The sequence below is a fragment of the Condylura cristata genome, unplaced genomic scaffold (genome assembly GCF_000260355.1).
Source record: "Condylura cristata isolate star-nosed mole 26May11 unplaced genomic scaffold, ConCri1.0 scaffold00023, whole genome shotgun sequence".
NCBI lineage: Eukaryota > Metazoa > Chordata > Mammalia > Eulipotyphla > Talpidae > Condylura > Condylura cristata.
In genome coordinates, this window is record NW_004567124.1 from 2,534,658 (window position 1) to 2,546,339 (window position 11,682).

At 38.6% G+C, this 11,682-nt stretch overlaps 1 protein-coding gene across 2 annotated transcripts in view; it reads left to right on the plus strand.

Moving 5' to 3' along the window:
* UACA (uveal autoantigen with coiled-coil domains and ankyrin repeats) overlaps nt 1-11,682 on the plus strand; it is an 84,249-nt gene that overhangs the window by 27,099 nt on the left and 45,468 nt on the right. Inside the window, exon 1 of one of the 2 annotated variants that reach the window (XM_004687629.2) lies at nt 10,790-11,223. The exons of the other annotated variant lie outside the window; for it this stretch is intronic. Coding sequence (XP_004687686.1) covers nt 11,185-11,223 — 39 coding nt within the window. The 5' untranslated portion in view covers nt 10,790-11,184. Of the gene's footprint in view, nt 1-10,789; nt 11,224-11,682 lie in introns of those variants that run through there. 2 annotated transcript variants of the gene reach the window in all.

Here is an 11,682-nt window from a genome sequence, read left to right on the forward strand (position 1 = left end):
TCAGTGCAATGCTTTAACCCGCTGCGCCACCAGGGAGGGCCCAGAAAGGACTTTTTAATAAAATTTTATCCACTTTATATTATTGCATATTTCACTATGTGTGTTAACTGGAAATAAAATCTCTATGATAATTAGAGTTTATTAGATAATCAAAGTGAGGGTTAGAATATTAGGGAATACTTTGACAGATTTTACTCTGTGATAACTATTCCAACAAGCACAATTTTGAATTTAGTTTATGTAGGTAGGTACAGTGAATCTTTGACATAAAAATGTAATTCTTGAGGGGCGGGTAGAGAGGGCTTCTGGTTCTAAGTTGTTTTGAACTAAAGATAGTTGAAGGCAATGCTAGTGTTTGTCTCTTCCTTTCTAAGGATGCAAGGTAGAGACTCAAGGACTGGTAACTCATTATTTAAATTTTCTTTATCTGGCTCCTTGCTCTTTTGTTGGGGTTGAAAAGACTAACTTTACCTGTAGGCAGCAGACTTTGCAGAGTTTTTTCATAAACACAAGTCTATGCAATTGGTCCTGTTCTCTTGTCTGCTCTAGCAGGGAAGGATTATGTTCCCAGAACATTACACAGTATAGTCAGATGTATATTGTCCTCCTTTTGGAATGGTAAATGTTTATTTCTGAACCCAACTCATCCCCTTCTCCAATTTTAGATTATGGATTGATAAAAGTAAACTATTAGTTCTCAATTTGATTGTTCTCATACTTATAAAACTGAATTAGTCTGTAAGATGTGTTTATTCCAAAAAGTAGATTGCAGCTTTAGTTGGTGGAGAATGTCTAGATTGAGGATCCTGACAGTCCTAGTTTAAATTCAGTGCCTGACAACAGTTCCTCTACTTGCTGATGTTTCCTTAGGTCAGGGCTCTAACTCATGATTGTTATGGTGGTCTGTCTGGGGATACTCGGGAGGCTGCATTATCCTGTAGCTCCTCTAGGGCTACACACCCACATGGAGGCTAGTTTGTTCACTTTGTGCCAGCTGCTTTCTATACACAAGTTCTCTCGGGGCCTAAATTCAGGGGTCACAAGCCCAGTTCTGCGTTATTCCATCTGTCAGAAAAAGTCCCAAGTCCAGTTCAGAGCTAAGAGATGAGGAAGTAACACCATCTTTCCATGGGAAGCATGGCAAAATCACACTGTAAAGAGACAGTGTTGATGGGCATGAACAGAACTAACAGCAGCAGTGTTGACCACTCCTGATGGCCTACTTGTTCCCTGTGCCACCTGGAAGGTACAAGTAATATGAACTTGAGTGGGTTTTGCTAATGTTCTAGATATCTCTAGAAAACACTTGGAAAGAAGCATTTCTAAAATTTTGGAATCAAATCCTCATTTCGTTATAGACCTAAATACCACAGGAGAATGCACTTCTTCCCATGGTCAATTTGACCATGTGCCTTAAACACAGAGACATGTATTAAGACTCACTGGGGTGAAGTTCTGTATCTAGTAGCTGTAAGGGGAGGTAGGTGTTTGTATAGTCACTTAATAAGTAAAACCAGTGAACTTCCAATGTTCATTTTCCTACACCGCTATCTTTTTATGTAGATATCTTTGTTTTCCATTTTAAATTTTAAAATACTGGCTAGTAGTGTAAGAGATTTTTAAGAGTCTTTTGTGTTCCAGACATATGTTTTAGTTAGTGTTTCATAGCAAAACTAAGAATAAGATATAAAGTCAAAGAAACAAAATTGTCTTTCCATTGTGGCCAAACTCCACCATTTTTTTTTTTTTAATGTAACTAATTGCTTATAACTGTCCAGAACTTTTGCTATTTTACTTTGTCAGGGGTAAACACTGACCACTTGTCCTGTTTGGCGTAGATATCAGATACTGGCAGAAGTGTTTGTTAAAATTCACCAAAGGTTCACTGATATGTGTAAGGTGGGGTGGGAGGCAGTGGACCCTTCTCAGATTTTACATTTATATTAAAAAAAAAATTCACTCATGATATCAGGCTTTTAAATAACTAACTTGACCCATTTTTCTATAAAACTTTTCTAGGAACAAAGTTTGTTTTTTCCCAAACAATACATTGCTTAACATTTTAAAGAAGATTTTAAATAAAATCTTATTTAGACAGAGAACTCTGTTCTTGTATCATATACATTATAATTCATTTTGGGATTTTATGCTTCTCTTAAGGACGGGAAAAGTAAGTAGTATTACAAAACAAATGCTATTATTAAATTTGGAGAGGCGTGTTCTTGTCTATATTTTTAATAAGCTTTGTTGGACGTCTAGACAGTTCTAATAAAGAAACGAATACCTGCAATAGGGAGGGGTGGACAGTCTGGTATTTATACAGCAAACTAGAATAGAATCAAACAGGGTGGTTACAGATTCTTGTCAAAGCAGTGCTTTCTGAGTCTTTCTACCTCATGCCCTTTCAGCTTCTTTTAAGGTTTCATAGCCACCGATAGTTCTAAAGAAGGTAGATTTATTACCATCTTTTTGTCCTGGACATTTTTATGTAGAGAGATTCAGTAAGACAGGATTAAACTTGCAGTTTATTGCCTTGGTCAGAAAAGTGATTAACAGGAAATAACTTTCCCTTTTTTCTATTTATTCTATTGAGTCCTAACTGTATCCTTTCAAATCGTACAATGGAAGTTTGAGAGGATAAGAGAAATAGATGGGACATAATTAAACATAAAGAAACATCAGGAAGGGAAGAAAGTTTAGGCATCAAGGAAAAAGAAGCTGTAGGTACAACTTTTGATTTCCCGGTTTTACACCCTTCTTTTCCTTGTGTGTTATGTAAGCTCTGATTTGCTGTTATGTAAGTGGAAGGACTAAATAACCTTTGGACTAAATGGAATGGGGGAAATATTTCTCACTATCATCAATCCAATGAACTGTAGAACAGTTCTTAATTGTGCAGCCTAATCTTCAAGGAATGTTTATGCTTCATGTGTTTTGCTTGCTGCTTTTTGCTCTGTTTTCAGTTATGCAAAGCTTGTCTTGGATTTAGCAGTGGGGAATGTTGATAATTGTAGGGTACTATAGATGTCTGTTGTACTGTTCTCCAGATAGATATTTAGGAGACTTGGCCTAAGCATTCATGTCATTTAGATTTAATTTAGCATTCCTGGTCTCTGACAAGACCTGTTTGCCTTAGTTTGATTCCATGTACTTTTTCTTGAAGAGCCTTATTTTGAGAATATGATTTTGGAATTCTCTTTTTGAGATGCTATTTTTCTTTTATGGTAGACCTTTTTAAAATAGTTCATTGCAAAGTTTAAGAGGTATTTGCACATTAGGTTTCCAGACCTGAGGTGGATATGGTGGATTATAGTATCTGTTATGTTAAGATAACATTAATCTTACAAACATTTCAAGGTAAGATGGTTATTGTTGGTTGGTTATTGTTTTCTATAGATTCAGTTGGTTATTGTTTCACATAAATTCTTGGAAGTGAAAAAAAAATAGTATGTTAGGATAAATTATTATTTAGACTTGATTCTAAAGCGGCCAAAAAAACCTTGTGGAAAGAGTTGCCTTAGTTCCTAAGAAGTTCCTTTTAAAAAATATTTGATAAAACTTCAGATCTGGTGGTGCCTGCCTCCTTCTCCTCTCCTCTTTCTCTATGATCCCTCTTATTCATTCTGCATATGCTGTGCTGTGCTGGCATTCTTTCAAATATGCCCACTGGTTGTTCCCTCTGTCTGAATGGGAACAATTCATTCCAGCATACTGCTTGTTTTTCACTTCCAAGAATTTATATGAAACAATAACCAACTGAATGTTAACTTGCCTTGATATGTTTCTACGGTTAATTAATTATCTTAACATACAGATGCCATAATCTACCTTTTCCACCTGGATTTTCCTTTTGTGCAGTGCTCATCCTCAGTATCACCTTCTTAGAACTTTTTAGGTTAATGAACAGGTACCCCCAGCATTCCTATCCCCTGTTTTTGCCTGATAATTTCTTGCTTTATATAGCAGTTGTAAAAGATGTTAGAGGTAGAATAAACTCTCTCCATCTTGTGCCTGAAATTCCACCTCACTGCTCTTTTAACTTGCAAAAATTATTTGCTAACTTTAACGAACTACTTCCTGTCTAGGTGGGCAGAACCTTTTCTTTGCAAAGATAATTCCCCCTCTGCATTCCTGCCACATGAATGAGTCAGTGAAGGGCCTTAGTGAAAAGCATGTGATGCAGTTTAAAAATTTATACACCAGAAATATTTATGAGATCATGTATCAAAAATACATGAAATATTCAGAAATTGAGAGAATTATTTAGTTTAATGAACCCTGATGAACCTGTAATTCAGCTTTAACAGTTACAGTTACCAACCTGTGCCAGTCTTGTATCATTTATTCTCCTCTACTTCTTGATTGTTTTTGAAAAAGTTATTAAAGTAATATTAATCTTCCTAATAATGTTGTGAGAGATTGTATTATCTTCATTATTTTTATATTTAATTATGGTTAAAAAGTCTATACTATTAACACCTTAACTATTGCTAAGTATATAGTTCAGTAGTGCTAAGTATATTTGAATTGTTGTTGCAACTGTCATTAGAAATCTTGCAAGTCCGAAACATTATACCCATTAATGAACTCCATTTCCCTCTCCCCCTACCCCTAATCCCTGGTAACTACCATTCATTTCTATGAATTTTCCAATATTAGATATCTCCTATAAGTAGAATCGTATAGTATTTGTCTTTTTAAGACTATTTTATTTCACTTCTCAAGATTCATCCATGTTATGTGACTGAATTTTCCTTCCTTTTTATGTTTGAGTATTTTCTATTTTATGTATAAACCATACTATGTTTATCCATTCACTCCCCAATAAGCATATAAATCACTTCCACTTGTTGGCAGTTGTAATAGAGTTGTGAATGTGATGTGCAAATACCTCGTGAGACAGTGCTTTCAACTCTTTCAGATACATCCAGATATATTCACTCTTTCAGATAATCCACCGAGATGGTTGGATCATGTGTAAGTTCTAGTTTTCATTTTTTGAGCAACTACCAACCTATTTTCTGTAGTGGTCGAGTCATACTCACTTTTACCAAAAATGTGTAAAGGTTCTAATTTTTCCATATCCTTGCCAGCACTTGTAAATTCTGTCTTTTCCATCCTTATGGTGTGATATCACAATATGATTTTGGTTTACTTTTCACTAATGATTAACAGTGTTGGGTACCTTCCTATATGCTTGTTGAGCATTTATATTATTTTTATTTATTTATTTATTTTTAAAAGATTTATTTTATTTGTACATACAGAACTGGGGTACAGGCCAGAGGCTCAGGGGCGGTAAGAGGCTTCACCAGAGACACAGTGGGGAGCAGAACAGGCAGATCTACGAAGTACACTGCTGAGGGGAGCAGCAGGCAGGCCAGGAGAGGTCTGCCAGGCCATGTGGTCACCTCCGGGGCAGGCGGGAATCAAACTCATGCAGAAGTGGCCTTAGCTTCATAGTGCATGCTTTCACCCGCTGCGCCACCAGAGAGGGCCCATTTATATTATGTTTAAAGAAATGTCCAACTCAAGTCCTTTTGCCCATTTTTAAATTGGATTATTTGCTGTTGAATTCTGAATATTAGCTCTTTATCAGGTTTACAGTTTTAACATTTCCTCCCATTCTTTTCACTCTGGTTATTATGTCATTTTGATATAGTGCTATAATAGTTAAAGGACATTGCCAAGGTAGTGGTCTATGGGTTCTCACCCAGGTGCACAATTGCAAGACTATTCAGATACAGGAAGCGACAAAGTGGGATTTATTTAACAATCAGAGGAAACAAAGTCTGTCTCTCTCACCTCAGATAGTGTCCATAATGTCCAGAAGTCCAACAAAAGGCTGCCCGTTCAAGATGGTGTAGCTGATGGCACACCAGCAAGCAGTGGGCCAGTATCCAACTTACAGTGGGTGCTGGAGGTGCTCACAGGTGGGGCTGCAGAGATGACACCACAGGAGCCAATCACAGCTGTCTGAAGGCTGGACTGGACAGCAACAGAGGCAAAAGCATTAGGAGGTGATGCCAAGTGATCAGAAGTGGTGGTCTGCTCTCTAAGGTGACGCGGACACAGAGTGCTGGTCACCTATCAACAGTGCTAGACAATAATGACCAGTAGTGCCAGTCACTACCAGTCACTAGGATGCAGTATCACAGACATCAGTGTTAACAGTTCTTTGTGAGTAGTTGGGCTACACCACCAACAAGCAGTTCTTTGAGGCACCAGGCCAAAGCCTGTAACGCTCTTTTCAGGCAATGTCAGAGGCAGGGAAGAAGTCAGGTGCAGCAACCAGTAATCTCAGCTAGTTTTTGGCCTCTCTTCTTCCTTCAGAGGTTGGCTGCTGATCCTTCTTACTTTGGAGGTCAGGAACAGGAATGCCTAAGCTGCCCCTGCCTTCTTATATCCTCTTTCAGGAATCCCGCTATACACCTGATTGGATCAATTTTAATTTTAAGTGACTGATTGAACCATTTTGCATCAATCAGCTTATTCTTGATTTTGATCTAAATAATTAAATGATCTGGGCTTGAACCTAATTGGTGTATTTAGCTCACATCTGATGGGTCCATTCTACAATCCAGGCATCAAATATAAAATAGAAACCATGGTACCTGAATAGACTCAACCTGACCTGACCTCAGGGCAGGCTCACGGGCCAATGGGCTCTGAGGAACCATAGCCAGACACAGCTTCAGTTGGGCAGGGGGCCATTCTTTACCTGATACCCCTTCAGTGGTGTTGGGTGTCACAACGTATTGGGAGGGGGGTTCTGCAGCAGCACCAGGACATGGAGCCTAGTTGCTGCAGGATGGGGTTCTGTTGGACACTCACTATGTTGGCCTGGGACTCCACAGGCCTCGCTACTGCCTGTTGCTCCAGGGATCTGCAGTACTAAAGGTGGCCCAGTGGCGCCCCATGGTCCTTCTTGTACCCTGAACCAGGGGCTGCAGGTCTTGCTGTTGCCTTCTATTTCAGAGTTGATCCTGGCATAGGGAGACCTTGCTATTGCAGCCCCAGAGGGGCAGCATGCCCTGGGACAGCACGGTAGGGAAACCACATGGCCTTCTGTCATTGCAAGGCTCTGCTGGCCATCTGAACACCAGTAGGGCCTGGTGGCAAGTGGTAAGATGCACTGCCTATAAGCAGCATGCTTCTGGAGCCCTGAGGTGGAGGGGCTCTGGCTAACCAGACCTGAGGTTGGTGTCTGTGTAGCCATCCACACCTTCCTCCCCCTGCTGCTGCTGCTGCTGGGGCCTTGGGGCTCTGGTAATCAAACCCTGCTTTCACTGAGGGAGCGGCTGCCCATAGGCAGCATGTTCTGGTGGCAGGTGGGAACTCCCATCACTGCTGCTGCTTTCAAAGCAGAGCACACCAGCCACTGCCTAAACACATTGGGGCGGTGGGGTAGGAAACCACTGCTGCCACTTAGCCTCCAAGTGCCACCACCCAGGCAGTGGGCCATGGCACAGTTGGTCATGCTGTGTGACTTGTGCTTCAGGGCTCCAGCTTCACATGGATGTGAAGAAATTACTAATTTTTATGTTGTCCTATTACTTTATTTTTGCTACTATAGCCTGTGCTTTTTTGATCTTTTATCTTAGAAGTCATGACTCTAAATGACACAAAGCTCATTTCTTTTAGGAACTTTGAATTTTCAGTTTAGGTTTTTAATCACTTTGAAATTTTGAATGTGGTATAAAATAAGCATCCAACTTAATTCTTTTGCAGGTAGATATGCAGTTTGCCCAGCATCATTATTTTCAAGAGACTTTCTTTCCCCATTGTTTGGTCTTAGCACCTTGTCAGACATCATTTGACCATGTATGTGAGGGTTTATTTCTGTGCTCTGTATTCTGTTTCACTGATATTTATGTTAACAGCATGTTGGTTTCATTACTGTAGTTCTATAATATGTTTTGAAGTTAGGAAATATAATACCTACAACATTTTCTAGATTACTCAACTCTTTGGGTTCCATGAGATTCAGTATAAGGGCTCTTAGGATGGCTTTTTCTGTTAGAAAATTATGCCATTGGAATTTTGATAGCTTATTGTATTAAATCTATAAATCACTTTGACTAATATTGACATCTTACAAAATTAAACCTTCCAGTCCATGAATATCTTTATTTGTGTCTTCTCTAATTTCTTTCAACAGTGTTTGTCATTTTCAAACACTAGTCGTTAGCTTCCTTGGATAAGTTTATTACTAATTAATATATTATTTTGATACTGTTATACATGGAATTATTTTCTTAATTTTGTTTTGGATTGTTCATTCTTAGTATATAGAAACAACTGATTTTTGGGTGTTGGTTTTGCATCCTGAAACTTTACTTAATTCATTCTAGTTGTTTTTTTTTGGGGGGGAGGTTTCAAAGTATGAAATCATGTTGTCTGCAAGTAGAGATAATTTTATTTCTTCCTTTACAGTTTGGATACCTTTTACTTCCTTTTCTTGCCTAATTTCTCTGGCTAACACTTTGAATATATGTTGAATAAAAATGGTGAGAATTAGCATCCTTATCTTGTTCCTGATCTTAGAGGCAAGGTTGTTTTTCACTATTGAGTATATTAGCTGTGTGATTTCCATGTATGGCATTTATTATATTGAGGTTTCTTTTATTCCTAATTTGATGAGTGTTTTTAATCTTTTCTAATTTTTTTATATTGATTGAGATGATCATGTACTCTTTTTCTTCTTAATCTTGTTAGTGTTTTGTGTCATTTTGGTTGTTATTAATATGTCCTTGTATTCCAGAAAGTAATTCCACTTACTCATGGTTGTTTAACACTTTTGTTTTTTTGTTGTTGTTGTTGTTGTTGTTTTAAGATTTATTTATTTGTGCATACAGAACTGGGGTACAGGCCAGAGGCTCAGGGGCGGCAAGAGGCTTCACCAGAGACAGACTGGGGAGCAGAACAGGCAGATCTACGAAGTATACTGCTGAGGGGAGCAGCGGGCGGTCAGGAGAGGTCTGCCATGCCATGTGGTCACCTCCAGGGCAGGCGGCAGGCGGGAATCGAGCTCATGCGAAGAGGTGGCTTTAGCTTCTCAGTGCTGTGCTTTAACCTGCTGTGCCACCAGGGAGGGCCCCGTTCTGGTTATTTTTGAGACAAATACTAGCACATAGGTAGGAAATAAATAAACAGGCAAACATACCATTAATGGTAGATACTAATAAGCATTATGAAGAAAAGTAAGACTAAGCAGAAAGTTACTGAAGGGAAGTGACTTTTGAGAAGAACCTGATGAAGGAAGAATTTTTAAATGTATGGGGTATTTGCAGAAGTCAGAATTTGTTGGAATTGCTTGGGAAATAGCTGGAAGGGAGGGCGAGGAGTGAAAGGGGAGATTAAGTGGGGGGTGGAGGGAATTTGGGGAAGTTCAGGAAAGTAGTACTGGAGTTCACAAAATCTGTGTCCCGAGCCTCAGCAAGGACAGCTCCTTATATGGCTTTGATAACTCATAGGTTTCTCCCTTTCATTTGATTTCCTTTGCTATTGCTGTCCTATTTCTAGAAAGAATGCACTTGGTTTGTTAACCAAAGGACATGCTTGAGTTCTACCCCAGATTTCCTCTGAAGAAGGGTAAAATAGAGCGGGTGGAGTCTCCGGATCCAGTCTAGAATCCATTGTGATGTCTAATGTGCTTGGGGGCAAGCATTGTTTCAAAAGTAATTCATTATGGTGTGGAGCCTATATATCTTAGAATATGGGCCTAATATTTCAAATTTAAGTAGTAGGAAGCAGATTTCTTAATGGAATTCATACTGGGATTTTTAACTGGCAGCATGCTCTATAAAACACTTATGCTGAAATGTTTTGCATTCCCATGAAACAGTTTTCGCAAGAATGTCTTTTTGGAGGAAGTGTATATTGTTCTCATACTATTGTAACTAGAAGGTGGAAAACACCCTCAGCTTGTGGATGTTTGTTAAAAGCTTCCATGACTTAAGTTGTACAATTATGTTAAACATCGTAGTGTAAAGAAATTGTCTGTTTTGTCCCCAATAGAGTTTTATTTACAATCTAGTTCAGTGTTTAATGTGCATTTGCCTTCTTTAGTATTTAATCAGTTTTTTTTAAAAATCCCTGACTCTAGGTAATTTGGTTTTTCTGCTGATAAAATATTTACTTGTCATATCAGCAGGGCGCTAAACTTGGAAATTAAAGAGTACTGAGTTAAATTTAAAATTTGTTGAAAAGTATTCATCATAAGGTAGTCTATCTAGTGTCTTGGCAGTGCCTCTGGCTCTTCTCACTTAACGTGTCAGGAGACAGACTGGCAGCACTTGTAAACTGAAACCTGCTTGTGTACAGAACCACACTGATAGGAGTACACAAGAAAATGGAGAAAATTTCAGTGTTACCCTGGTGGGAGGGGGGGTTGTAGGGAGGGGTGTGGAGATTCCTTAAGTGAACCTATGACACATTTGCTTAAAATAAAATTTTATTTTCTGGCCATCAAGGCTATTATAACTTCTTGATAGTTGATCCTAGACTGGTTTTAAATGTTGCTTTGTGGAATAACCAAATTTGTCTCGTAATATTGCTATGTCACATGAGTTGTTTTGCTATAATAAGCATGTTTTACGATATGTTTGAGCCATTTGCCCCAATAGACCTGAAATTTATTACTCAGCAGAGAAGCATGCCTTTGCAGTATATTCTTAGCTGCGCCTTTCTTCCACTCAGCTGCCAAACCCTATGGAATCTAATTAGAACCTGGCCAATGGGAGACGTCTGCACACTGTTTACAGGGCGGTCGGGTGGACAGTTTTATCTTGTGCCGCAGCGTCTGTGCAGCAGTGTTGAAGCGGCAGGATGTAGAGTGCTATTGGAATTTTCAGTGGAGTCCGGGGAGGGTCAGCTTTGCAAGACAGTTTATAAAGAGGTAGAGATAGGAGGAGTTCAGTACCTGACTTGGGCTGTTCTGAAGTGCTGCACAGCAAGGAAGATCATTTTCACGCGTTATGAAGTCGGAGAACGATCCTGAAGATGAAGAAAATATCCTTAGAGATCCCAGCTAAGTGTAGCACAGCATGAAGATTGCAGAGCAGGGTTTGATGAGACGACTCACTTGTTAGAAGTGTGTCCCAGGCTTGCTTTGTGAGCTACAGAGATTTGTAACTTAATGCGAATAGTTTGCTGTTAGCAACAAGAAACTAAATCCTGTCTATGATGAACTGTTGGTTTTCTTGTGCTCCTATGAACGGAGTAGGTATCCCTGCAGTCCCGTGTAACAAAAGCTTTTCCATTAGGCTGTTTGAACTGTGCTCTTTAAAAATGAACTACTGTTTTATGGATTTTGATTTCTTTGTTTTATTATATGAATTAGTTGGTAAGCAAACTATGAATTAGTTGGTAAGCAAATTGGGGTTAGTGAAAGAAAACAAAAGTTTTTGCTGCTTTTTCTGGGTTTAAAAAGCACATGATAGAATCTTAATAATTTGAACAGTATTTCTGTTAACTGACAGTGGACTACAATGGAAAGTGATGTTTGGTATCCCAGAAATGAAAATCACATGCTAATGTGAGATTTTAATCACATTTACTAACTTTCACTTAAACTTATTCTTAGATTTTATCTATCTATCTATCTATCTATCTATCTATCTATCTATCTATCTATCTATCTATCTATCTATCTATCTATCTATCTATCTATCTATCTAT